The following is a 14,106-nucleotide window of genomic DNA, read 5'->3' as shown; positions in this document are numbered from 1 at the left end:
ATGGGTATTTTATTTGAGCTGTGTTTCCAAGTTTGGGGGTCGTGGGGTTACAGAGATATGAAGACCAGATACCACAGGAGGTCGGTCATCGAAAATCGAGAGGCGAAGGAACACTGAATGAATCATTCCATCAAATTTTCTAGATTGGACTCGCGTATAGGGCCCACTTAATGATACATAAAGAGGATTTCTTTCATTTCTTTAACATCGGTTCATAATCTATATGATTATGATGATCAATGTGACAATAGGAATGTCATAATGATCACATGTTACAAAATAATGTACGTGCGAAGGGATAAAGGATCAAATCATGCGTCATGGATTGGTTTGTTTTGCACCTGTTTGGGGCCAATTTCTTTGAATTTTTGAGTCCCATTCCATTATTTCGTTTTAAGCAAATTGCAAGTGAAATATAGCTGCATAACATTTTGAAAACGACAAACATTTTGACAAACTACCAAAGCACAGACAGTTGACCGCACAATGAATTTCTCGAATTTTAATTTAGGCCTATGTTGTAAAAAAAAAATGGTACAAATATACTTAGCCTCAACTTACTAAGTACGTGATACTCGCGTTGTCTTCGGTATATGAAAATCAGAATATACAGCATATTAGAAGATATTGTATAGGGGATGTTCCTGCGGCTAGGGGCAGAAGAATCATGGGTTTGGTTTGATTCGGGGTAGATGAATCCTTTTCTTACGGTGACTTGCCTTATTTCGATGTGAAAAGGGATCAGACCATACGGATTTAGACGAAACGAGATTAAAACTAACAGGATTAGACCAAGTAACACCAATGGCACGTCGTGACTCACACCAAGTGTACATGCATGAAGCTTACCAACCCTCACACACAAATTCTTCTCTCTGCTAGGTTTCATTCAATTAAAAAACTTCCAGTGATTTGCGTTAACCTCATTCGAAAAAAAAAAAAAAAAAAACTCTTCGAATTCTGTACAAGAAAAGCAAGCTAGGGGCGTATATTCCCGCTTTGTGGCAGTCTCTTTCTGGACGGTTAAATATCAGCAATGAAGCAAATCGCGGTACCCAGAGAAAAGTGAAAAAGAGTTTGTGCAGGCGAAACGCTGAAGGGGTGTCTTTCTGCTTCTCTCTTTCTCTCTCCCTCTTCCTCTCCTTTATTCTTCTCTCTCTTCGATTCTAATGGGGTGCTTGCCAAGTGGAAACGGCGGGGTTTACCGGAAAAAGAACGGCATAAGCAAGCGGCTGGAACAATAGGGCTTGGTAGCTCTGACGGTGCGCCAAGCTGATGGGATGAATGGGCCGAGAGAGGAAACTCGAAGTCGAGAGCTGAAACGCCAGGGAGAGAGAGGGACGATGTACATGTTGAAGTAGTTACGGGTATCTACGAAGGTCGATGGAAGCAAGCGACGGTGTGAGCCCCCTGTGTGAAGGTGTGTTCGTGTGTACATTCGTATTGGTGTGTGTTCCGGAGAAGCACGAGTGTTGCTGGTGTGTGTGCGTGTGTGAGTGGGTATATTGTGTGTGTGTGTGTGTGTGTGTGTGTGTGTGCACGATGTACTTCCTATACTGGGAAGCAAGCTCCAGGATCAAACAGGAGGGCCAAGGGTCAAACGAAAAACTGCACTCGGCAAATGCGCAAATTTCGGCAAATTGCAATTCAGGGTTGTGAAAAAGAGGGGACAGAATAGGGAAAAGGCAAGGAAGAAACAGTAGAAGGGAAGGAAAAAATCTAGAGGCGATAGGATGTTTGTAGTGGGGGACAGTGATAATATATCACACATGGCGAGGCGCTTGGCTAGGTTTTCTGGTCTGGCCAATTCAGCAGATACACAAAGCTAACTCCTGTTTTATAGTCCCGAGTACTGTACCATGTGGTGTGGCGCATATACTAGTAATGTTCAGTTCGCTGATTGCATGCAGTAAACGAATACGAAGCTGTATACAGTTCTGCGACTTCGCAGAGAGAATGGAGTTGGGATGTAAAGCCTGCGTTTGGCTATGTCTTGAGAGTTACGTAATAACGTCGATTCCCCAACCAACTGAATAACACTCCCTCTGAGTTCCCACTCCTCGTTTCGTGTTCCGGATAACATATGGCAGTTCAGGCAGGGATGTGTATCTTCCAATCCCCGATAGTCATTTCCAAATGTTCGCAAAAAAAGATACTCTAGTTTGGACTGAATTGGAGATACTGCACCAACTACTGAGAACCCCGCTATCGGGTTAGCTATTATGATGATAATTCTGGGGTTTGTATCACCAAGAGAGCCTTGAACATTTAGAGCGGAAGGAAAGGTTGATGTAAAAGCAATCTAAATCCTTAAATTGCAAGTAAAATGTGCAGTCGACAACCGACACTGCATGCAATTTTTAAGTAATAACAGCGTTGACGGGGTCGAAAGGCGGGGGAGGTATAGCCGATTTCGTTCGTTTGTACCGCAAATCGCCAAGATATTGGGCTTTGTCGATGCGTCATGTGAATAAATACAAAATACGTTTTCCCTCTTACAATTTACAGCACAATGACGTTTGAAAGTAGTTTACTGACGGGTTGACTGTACATTCAGATTCGTAAGAGGTATCATACTATAGGCGTACGTAGAGGCCGGAGTTGAATCCCAAAATGTATGCGACCAGAAAATGTCCGTTTACTTTTATCTCCATCTCTCTCTCTTTCACTCTCTTTCTTCCTCTTGTGATCAAACACTTCAGAAACACTCAAGAAGGAACACGGTCCTGAAGGCAAAAGGGAACTCGCGCCCAAAAGCGTCATCTTGCTCTATTTACACAACACATACAATGACTAACACACACACACACACACACACACACACACACACACACACATTGGACACACAATGTACGTCACTACACATAGCAGCCGCCATTTTCTTTTCTCTTTCTGTTGAGCAGAGGATACGGATGGTGTTGTGCTATGGTGTAAAGTGCGACCAAAGATAAGCAAGCGTACGCTTAGGCAAATACCACCTGGCTAACAAGCACTCACGCCAGCCACACCGAGTGTAGTGCGAGCAATCAAAGATAGGGATTGTGACCCCGTTGAGGAGCGTGGTCAGTACCACACATGGGTAAAAGAAAGGAGGAGGATGTGGTGGCAAGAGCATCGAGTCCCTATGGCGAACTTTGATGCACTTCCGGTAGAGTGCGCAAGCGCAGGAAATTCAGAAGTTTGACTTTGCAAATGGAAACACAGCGCTCTCCCCCCACACAGTCTGGATCTAACTCAATTTCGAGAGACTTCAAATCAAGCGAATGAAGGGGTGTGATACCCTCACCCTCTGCCCATGAAATGCGTCTTAAAAAAAAAAATCTTCACAGTTCGAATGCAAGAAGTCATCGAGGTTCATTATCTCGGGGCCCCACATTACTACACACTTGGAGATTAATATGCACAATATAATTTCATATACCCTTCCACAATCTTTTGAGATATACACATACCGTAATTCAAATGTACATCAGAAGATTAAATAGTGATGTAGTAATATGTCTTTGGAGTAAAAAAAAAAAAAAAAAAGAGAAAAGAAAAAAAGAGCAGTATTTCTTCTATGTAATACTTGTCTGTTACCATCAACAGTATGACTTAATTTTGTAAAGTAATAGTAACAAAACATTTACAGAAAAGCTTTTCTTAGTTACTTTCGTATTTGAAGCTTTAGAATAGATTTAACATGTAGCACACTACATCATTATTTTCAGAGAACATCTGTAGTGGCTTACCTATGTCATAATTGCACCTATTTCGAGATACATCCCAACCAAATCTCTCGCCCAAGAATTTGTGGCCACCTGAGGCATGGTATAGAGATGAGATGTTTTCAGAAGGGAACAGCAACCAGCGTAAGGGATGTAGTGTCCCTTGCACCCTGTTCACTCACTGCAAAATCCTGACCCTCAAGACGGGCCGGGACGTCGCAGATGACTTACAGGTAGCCTTCCGCTTACACCATGATGGGCGTGTCCTTACAACGTCCCCTTCCCAGTTGAATTGAGTGGTTCCTCCGTTTCCCTGTGAGTACACTGCGAAAGCTGGGGTGACGCTTCCTCCGTCCTGGCCACGACGGCTCTCTGAACCTCACCTCACAGGAACTGTCCGGTGGTCAATGGTTACCTTATCCAGCCACGTCTCCAAGTCCTGACGAACCATGGGTGGCAAAGCGACTGCAAGAGATGGTGGCGCATTCATCCAGACACCACTCCGACGACGACGAGAGTTCCAGTATCGAGGTACAATCCCTCCTCGAACATCCGGTACTGTTGCTGCGAACATCGGCGACGTCGTCGTTATATCCACAAGATAGGATGCCAGGATCATCCAAAGGGTGGAGTGCATGACTCTTGGGTCGGCCATCTTAGTTTCAGTTTTACCCGTCATTGTGCTCGAACAACACAAAGCAGGCTTTCATTCACTCAGCTGCTCGGCTGGTCCCACTCTCATAAGGCGCTATACACTTCACTCGTCTCCCAATGGCTACACTCACATCCCCGTCTTCCCTGAGAGTAACATTGTCTGTAGGCCTCGATTGCCCCTCGTCCTGGCAGGTAACAACATAAGCAAGGCAAGACTAGGGTTAATACACTCATACAAGTCCACCTAGCACAGCGTCGATGCGGTCTGCACGAACACGGGTCGTCCGTGCAGTACGCGTATTCCCTGTCCGATTCTCTTGCACAGTGATAGAATAAACTTTGCACGCAACACAAGCAGGTGCAGCAGTCAAGTACACTTTCAGGAGAACACGCACACCGACCGTTGCAACACCACGCCTCAGGAAGTCGGTTGCTTCTCCTGCACTTCTCACACCGACAATACCCACACTGAGGACATGGAAAGGGATCCTTGCTCAGTGTATTGTCACTGGTACTATGCAACTCCGTGTCGGGGGTAGTGGCGATCACTTCCCTCTTGTCGTCCTTGGGTTTGATAACTTTGAGCACTTTTGCTTTCCCCTTAGGATCACTGACCACTATGAGATCAGTCCTCGAAGGTTCGCTGCCCTCATCACCGGAATTCTCACTGGACAGCGAATTCGGCGACTCATTATTGTTTCGACCGTTTAGTCTGTCAGTGTTGGGGTCGACGTAATCGTTGGGCCTCGCTTCATCTCCAGTGGCAGTTCGCAGGGAGCGGAGGTTCCGACTACGCCAGCCTGGTGGGAGAAGGGTAGGGCGTGTCACTGCCGGCAAGCCGAGAACAGACGAAGGCTGCCGTACTACCAAGTCTCCACCATCTTGGGCCATGGATGTAACATGAGGCAACCCAGTACGCCATAAACTCTGTGGATAAAGCAGAAATAGAAAATATGGCTTTAAAGATATGCCCACATTCCACTACAACGAAATAGACATAAATCAACAGACATCATCCTGCAAACTGCATTGGGCAAATAACACTTGGTCTACAGATAAAATACGGAACACACGTGGGTACATCGGCAAACACATTCCCCATTGAACAAAGTAGAAATGGCCTACACGTTTGGAACTCGGTATCTTCATCTCCATCTCGTTATTCTTAACCCTATAGTTATCCCCAAAAACGTTGCAAACACAATAAAACTCATGAAAAAAACATCATATTCATGCACCCTGGCCTAAACTCTGAAACGGGGTCTACGGGTAAAAGAGGGGTTTAGGCCCGCAATACTGTTTATAGTAGGTATCTGTCATAATATATTCTTCGGCCCCGTTTTGAATACCAGTGGAGTTTGAGAGCTGTCCGTTCCTCTCAGAAAATTCCTGAGATTCCATGGATTAGTGACCGATAAGTGCTTGGTCAACAAGAGGGAACTGACCAGCAGAATCCTCTAGCACGCACTAGACATAAATGTTGCCAAGGGAAAGAGCCTGATAAACGTGCAACCGCAATGGGTCCTTGAGGTATAGGGAAGAGGTGACAGCAATGATCGTATTCATGACTTCACGGACAGGTTGAGGTTTAGTGCAAACCGCTCTGAACACGGACAGGTTGACGTTAGTGCAAACCGCTCTGGACACGATGTCTCCATGGTGACCGAATGTAACCGGAAGAATCCATCACATGCAATCATTCTATTCAATGCACCAACCTCGTGATTGAAGGACAGTGAACTAGGCCAACTTTTCATTCTGCACCACACGGCAATACTCTCAGGGACAACGAGAAATGTAAAACTGCCCAAGATATTGTCCCATTGAAACACGATGCCCACGATATACAGTGTGCATGTGACTACTTCATTATGGATTTGGAAGATTCTGACGACTTAATGAAAGAAATTACAAAATTCCGTGACTGCAAGAAACACGGCATTGCAAACGTATTCCTCACAACTGCATATATCGACGATATAAAACGTAAATCATATTGTCAGCAGCATTGTTTGGGTTATGTAATTGGTGTCATGACAGAGTTTCCCTAGATACCGTCGCAGAAAATCGTCCTTTGTTATTTTTTTTTGTGTGTGTGTGAATCATGCATCTGAGTCTTGTCTTAGTCAAAGTACAGATTTTCCTGCACAGAAGTATTCCATTTCACAAATTCGAGGTTACAGTCTTTACCTTATACAAAACGTATCGACGTTACATAATATCATCACAGAGCGAAGGGTACAAGCACATGATGTAGATTGTCTATAAGGCTGCGTTCACATAGAAGTATTCGCTATTCGCTATTCGCTATTCGAGCGCCGAATACACCATCACCCGCACCGTCAACTCACCATCCCATGTAGTGAGGATTTCTTCCTCCATCGCAGCAAATCTTATTAACAATTTCTAAACTGCATCAGAATGTCAGTCTACATGCTTATTTTTGCTAACGGGCAAATCCAGACCAAAATTGTCATTATTTCATAAACGAGAGACGGTATACGCTGCAAGAAAATCGAACAAGCTCGATTCCCACTTTGCTATACTTTTTGCAGGTATTCGGTACTTTCGAATAGTGCCCTCTTATGTGAACCGGTGTGAGGAAATCCTATCGTTCGATTCAAGCTATTCGCGTGCCCTCGAAAAACGAACCCGAATACCCGAATAGTATACTTCTATGTGAATGCAGCCTTATGTCAACATAATGCTCATTCTAACAGGTTTTCAGGCTTCTAAAAATGTTCTTCTTGAAGTAAACATAATAGAATCCACGACGAAGTGAAGATGGCGCGTAGGAGGCCTCAGTTATAGGCCTAGGGTCGGATGTCATTCTTTGTACATGACACATTGACGTTCAATAATCTTTTCAATAGTGCCTAATATCGAATATCACCAAAATTTTCGTCGCTTTTGCATCGATTTGATTGTGGAAATGTCTCAAATCATTTTTTTTTTCTCGCATTTAGGTTACAACTGTATGTTGAGCGACTTTCGGCTCAGCATCTTCCGAAAAAAAAAAATTCCACGTCTCTCTCTTTTTTTTTTTAAATCCTGTCATACACACACACACACACACACACACACAAAAACACTAACGCACAAAGAGACTCACATTAACATTCGGCATGAATTTTGTGCTACGAATATCATTATGGGTGATATTTTCGATATAACTCCACAATAGGATCATTATAAAAGCTGCGTATTTTCCTTTGTTTTAAATGAGTTCTAAGCTTATATTTTTTCATTTTATGTGACATATAACATCTTTTCTAACAATTCAAAATCATCCCTAAAGACAGGCGACACTTGGGAGATAGAATTCGGTCAAAAGGTTTTTAAAAAAAGTACACTTGTATAATGAATTTTTTTTTTAGTGCATACACTGTACATAATGGAGTCTGATAACAGATTTTTTTTTCTTTTTTTAGGAGGAGGGGGCGGGGGATGAGAAGTTGCGGAGAAACTCCTCCTCTTCATCTAGAAATAAAGCGGGACAAGAGGAGCCAAACTTCACTGAAGACTTTTCGCGGATGCTTCTTTCTGTACATGTATATCACGGGCCATTTGGCTATTCGCTTATCACTCGACATAAACGAGGCGTTTGTTGTGGAACGCTGCGCTGCACAAAGAAATGGGAAAAACAGATAGGTGGTAGAGTAGAGACTCTATAAATGTAATATGTGTGCGAGTGTGTGTGTGCGCGCGCGTGTGTATACTGTGGGAGAGACTACGGAAAGTTACGCGCGCTTCACGAGATGTGACTTGTGGATCGCCTGCCATCGCCCCGGGCGATGTTCGTGTGATAAATGTCGCTCAAATTACATGTACGAATAGAAAAATACGCAGGTCGGTCTTCTAGGGTTCGAGCGGAAATAAAAACTCTAAATATTTCCTGCGCACGAGTCCGTGTCAGAGAGACATATGGGAGGCTAGGGACAGAGAGGGAAAGAGAGAGGGAGGGAGAGAATATGAGAATATGCTTGGGGTAGGGAGGGGAAATGGTAAGAAGGGGGAGGGGCGAGGAACATTAAACAACAAAAGAACGACTGAATGGGAAAGCAATAATACGATCTCTCTGGAACACCGTTGTGAAGTTATTATTATTTTTTTTTTCCTCATGACGAGTTGGTCATGGTAGACTGGAGACCCAATGATCAGATTCGTGCGAAGGAAAATTCAGTTTTATTCAAAGGCAGCGTTACTCGGAGGAGCTTGGACAAATTTAAGAATAATTGCTTCACCACCATAATCGTCATCATTTAATACTATACAATAAATGCACAATATGCAAAAAGAAAAAAAAAGAATCACGAAGGGGGTGTACAGTGTAATGCAACACCCTAGTAAATGTCTGGATGGAGTTGGTATCAATTACCCCATGTGCATCCTGCACAGCAATCGAGTGAAAACTTTGTAAAATTGGCAGTGTTGTCCTACTCGCACAGTGGTCGGGAGAAAAACATTAGTGCATTTTCCCACCATGTTGCCGCAGGCTTATCATCAGATTTTGGAAATGTGTTGAAGTAACCAACGTTGATTCCAACATGCAACATTACAACGAGACGATACACGTCACTGCCGAATACCATCGCTGAAATTTAACAACAGTGTTCAAATGTCACCTATCCATTCTCCATGAGAAAACATCCGCGTCCTACAGTTTGTTACTGAAGCCCGTGAAGAAACGAGAGTTGAGACAGAAGTACTTTTTCTTTATTCATTTTTCGATGGGATTCAATCGGGGCCTACATGCTCATGCAATGGCAGTAATAACATCGGATGAGGGGAGAAACAAGAAATGGCATACACTCAAATCAGCCTGATGCGCTTTTTTCTTTCACGACTAAATCTCATGGCGGTCTTGGCTTCTCGCTCGTCGGGCCAGGTGCGGCCATAAACCACGACCAGTATCCGCAGCACCTGTTTGGGGAGGACTTCGCCAAATCGCCTCTGTGGCAAGCCGACATTCCCTGTCCAAGGCCAGCGAGGAATAGAATCCCCCGACAGATTTTCACTTCCAATACTCCAAACCGATCACAGTGTCATGAGCCTCGCACACTGATGCCAAGGTTAGCTTCTGTTTTTTTCTTCTTCTTCTTCTTCTTCGTCTTCTACTTTTTTGGGGGGCGGGGGGGGGGGGGTGGGTCTGGGTGCACTCTCTTGGAACAAGACTGGTTCCACTGCCGTATTGGGAGAGGGCAAACAAGAAAGGAGAGCTACTTGAGCTATACATAAGAAAGCAAAACACAAACACAAACAAGCGTATTCTATTAGAACGTGATTTACGAAGAAATAAAAACCGCACACTTTTTTATACGGAGCGCTCCGAGCTCCGCGATGTCGACAAATTGCGTGCATAAATTAAAAAGGTTACACCTAGAAATTACACTTTCACGGAGCTACCAAACATTTCATATGGGCCTACAGGTACTATCAATATCAAGGGAGGTTTCAGTTTCTACAGACTCGAGAGCCATCAGGGAGACATGTGTTCGTTACACGATTCTTATCAAGCGAAAGCAATTGTCAAGATATCCTGTCAAGATATCCTGTCAAGATATGGAGGGATTCAAGTTTTTCGGCAGCTCTGCTTTCTTCAATCTCTAAATGGTAACAGTGCAAAAGCTCATCTGTTCCAGCATTGGAGGGGAATACGGGCGATCGACATTGTGCATTATAAACGTCTGATAAGGCAAGCAGATCCGAAACAATACACGAGGAACAACCCACTCACAAAATTGATCTGCAAGCTATCCCACGCTGCTCCTTTGCCTATACACTCTCGGACGAGTGCGTTTGGCATAGCTAATTGGGTACCTCACACGATAAGGCATTGTTTCAGCTTTCAATTCACCGGATATCATACAACAAAAGGATTGAAGGCGGCATTCCAGCTGTTTAGAACGCGGGCATTCATCGCGTTTTCCGCGTATCGACCGGCAACCCCGACCCAGGCACAAGCCCTTGGTCGAGAGGGCCATGATGTTTGAACCGTTCTATAAAACCCTCCCTGGTCATTGTCGGCGAACAATGAAGGCAATCAATAGTGTTGTAGAGTTCCTCTCCCTTCCCCCCTTTCCTGTTCGGAGGAACAAGATCGGAGAGCGTCGAATCAAGGTGAATTCCCGTCACAATGGGGCAGCGTTTTCCTGTCAAACGGCCTGCCATCAAGGGCCCTTAATCGCTCGGACGTCTGACGGACCGTTTAGTCCCGCTCAATAATGGATTTATAGAGTCTTTAAAAGAGTTTTTCTTCCACTCCCCGAACAATGAATGGACAAGAATCCATAGTGAGATACAGCTCTAAGAAATTGCTCTCAGTTAATCCTCCAGCACGGCGGGGAGACCCATAGAGGTGATTGTTTGTTCCCCAGTTCAGCTTCACTCCGCGAATGCATCAAGACTAAAAATGCCTGCTTTACTAATTACAATAAACTCAATCCTATGAATGCGATTTACCACGTCTGTTTACATCACTCGCCGGTTTGTGCTTCATGCAGTTGATTAATAATACATGAGAGGGGAATGGTGTGATAGCTCCCACATGCACCCGCAACCACGTTACGTCACAACTTCGACAAAAAGAGTAATTACACTTATAAGTTATATCATTATCAGTCACATTGCTCCACTCCATAAATTACCCCCCCCCCCCCCCATTGGCGTATAGATATCATGATTTCACATTAATCATAACGAGTTCAGCAATAGATGAAATGTCAAAATACCAATTCATGAGTCCCACAAATTTCGATATCATAACGCTGTGCTGCCACTTCCAACACGGAATACTAATATGCAATGTCACTAAATGGGTGTTCCAGTATTGCACACAAACTGGCTGCAATTTAAACCTTTAAAGGGGAAGGTTAGTAACTGATCAGTGGGAATCAGTGGAAATGCTGGGAGATGATTGTTCCAATCCTTATGGGATTCATTCAAGAGTTCATTGTATATCTATTGTTGTGTGAAAATGATTTGCTTCAGAACGGTCTCATATTCAAGTAATGTGCCCCGTCACTGACCAGGGACGCTAACCTGGAAGCATTAAACTGCACATTACTTGAATATGAGACCATTCTGAAGCAAATCATTTTCACACAACAATAGATATACTGTACAATGAACTCTTGAATGAATCCGATAAGGACTGGAACAATCATCTCCCAGCATTTCCACTGATTCCCACTGATCAGTTACTAGCCTTCCCCTTTAAGAATCAACATTTCAGAAGGGCATTGTCATTGTGTGCAAGATAAGGCAAAGAGTAATGGAAGAGTTAAGGGATGACCTTCCATGTACATCAATACATCATCTATTGTAACGCGTTGTTCGAAATATTATGTAATAAACATATCAATTATTTGAGCAGCCCCGGAACTTAATGCCATCACACACATTCTTTCTCATACTGTTACCAGCAACATAAATTTGGGAACGAGACATTCACAAAATCAAGATAGGTCTTCTCATGGAACTATTACAAGGTGTGTGATACCTCCTTGATGAAACCTCATAATGGTACCGACATGATACTAAGATAATATCATTTTGATAGTACACGCGTAGTTCAAATGCACAGCAACGCTATGACAGTGAGCCAACACATAGGAATCTCATTGATATAAAAAAAAACCAACTATCATGTTAAATTCAATTGATTCATGATCAAAAAGGATTTATCCTGCGAGTTTACGCTGTCACAAAAACAGGATCCATAATAATCCAGACAGAGTTCAAGCTACAACGCTTCCCACATACAAGCTTACGTGTCAACGGTTGCCTGCATGAACACGATACCACCTTCACTGCAGACTGGAGTCTAGTGTGGAGAAAGAAATCGGACAATTTTTGGTGGCAATAATAATGAATCTCATGTCGACAGGGCCTTTCCAGGACACTTCAGTCGTTGTCTCAAATGATTTATCTATTTCTTTTTATCAAATTCTGACGGATATACTCGTGTGATGGTTTGTTCGCAAAATGATTCTCATTGTTATCATCTCTCAGAGCGGTTGATGCTTGTGAACGTTTTTACTTCATCCGCCATCTCCCTCAGTTGTTTAACCCGTTGAGGACGAGCTGATTTTGCTACAACACACATTTCCCATAAACACCTGCCCGAGTATACTCAGGACTAGTCGTCATCGTCATGTCTGAGAGGTTTTAACATTTCAAGGTGTGCCTGTCAAACTTAATGAATGGAAATGAATTATCAAGAACGACGTGTTTATTCTGCTGAGCAATTGCCGGCAAAATTATCGCCTATGTTCACCAATATCGAGCAACACACGTAAACCTTCAAGCCGTTTGACATGATGCATGTATGTATGGGTCAGAGAAGCTAAGCGTCGGTGCAAGAAGGTGATACGGACTTCTTCATCAATGTCATAGCATGGAAGATAAGCAACACCTCGTTATTGCGGTGGAGATATGAGTACGCATGGTGTCACACACACACACACACACACACACACACATGTACACTGTACATTATTTTTAAAATAAGGGCGGGGTTGGGAAATGGACAGAACAATACATGCTCCTATACACGGTAACTGCTGTCTCTTCTTCTAATCCTTCTTGATTTGCCCATGTCCTTCACTTTTGAAGATTAATGAATCAGAAGAATCATTTGCCAGGCACGACTATTGGGGATGATACTGAATGCTCATGACCGGTGAAAGGATGCACACTCACATATTATAATTAGACTCATTGCTATATCTTACACAGATGCTCAACTGCAGCACTAGCACATTGTACATGACTAGGTTAGGAATATTTGCGTGAAAGCGCATTAGGATATCAAAGCAAAATTAGGCACATCGCGTATATAAACGGCGCCTAGAATAAATCATTCGCCTTCTCAACAACACATTCACTTCCAGTGAAGCAACATCAACATACCGCCGAATTTTCACGGAGATGTTTCTCATACAACTGAGGCAGAGAGCAGAGGTTGTAAACTGCCGCACTCTTCGAATGAACTCTGTCTAAACATCATGTCAAAAGGTCCTGAGAGTTTCCGGAGCAATAGTAATCTGACACACACACAAAAGAAAAACTATACAGCTCTGAATTTATAAACCCACATTATCAGCACCTTAGTAAGTCTTTATTTCTTACATTATTCTAAGGTCTGGACGAAGCGCATAACTCGAGAATTTGCCTCTACTGACCCACTACTATACTCCATGATACCTAGTAGAGAATAGGATGAAAGTTGCCAACGTGTTCATTTCAGGGTTTTCACTGTCCTAATCCGACGCAGAACGGAGAAGGCATGGCCATGGGCCGGGAGGAGTATAGCGGTGATATAAAACGGAGCCACGTGCACAGCGGCGCATTTTGATAGGACGGAACCCCCCAAGGGGAACCGGAATATGGCATCGCCGCCGATTTACGATCGCCTATGGGGGTTTTCAGCTGCTGCGGACAACCACAAAAACCCAGGAGAATTAAGGTGTGTAACGAAGGTGGTGGGGGGGGGGGGGGGGGACAAGGTATGAGCGGAGATGAAATGAGAGTGCGAGGGAGGGGAGAGAGAGGAGAGAAGAAGATCTTACGCACGTAAACATTCATCATCCATCTGAACGTGATGTCTACGAAAATGTTCACTCGTTTACATTCATCTGCCTGATGCCGTGTGCAGTACAAAATGGCCTTGTAAAAATACGCAGTTAGTATCCATAGTAATTACTGTATGAATGTTACCCACAAAACATCGCACCGGGCCGGC

At 43.7% G+C, this 14,106-nt stretch overlaps 1 protein-coding gene across 2 annotated transcripts in view; it reads right to left on the bottom strand.

Annotated features, from left to right (window-relative positions):
* Positions 1 to 1,541: 1,541 nt before the first annotated feature.
* Positions 1,542 to 14,106, bottom strand: part of LOC139718154 (protein sprouty homolog 3-like) — a 74,915-nt gene continuing 62,350 nt past the window's right edge. For both annotated transcript variants that reach the window (XM_071629638.1, XM_071629639.1), the window contains exon 2: positions 1,542 to 5,288. In XM_071629638.1, the coding sequence (XP_071485739.1) occupies positions 4,446 to 5,288 (843 nt within the window). In that variant the 3' untranslated portion in view covers positions 1,542 to 4,445. The remainder of the gene's footprint in view (positions 5,289 to 14,106) is intronic.

The sequence above is a fragment of the Diadema antillarum genome, unplaced genomic scaffold (assembly GCF_040938485.1).
Source record: "Diadema antillarum isolate AM-2024a unplaced genomic scaffold, OU_Dant_1.0 scf00000090, whole genome shotgun sequence".
NCBI lineage: Eukaryota > Metazoa > Echinodermata > Echinoidea > Diadematoida > Diadematidae > Diadema > Diadema antillarum.
The sequence above is the reverse complement of the archived record's forward strand: the minus strand, read 5'-3'. Positions and strand labels throughout refer to the sequence as shown.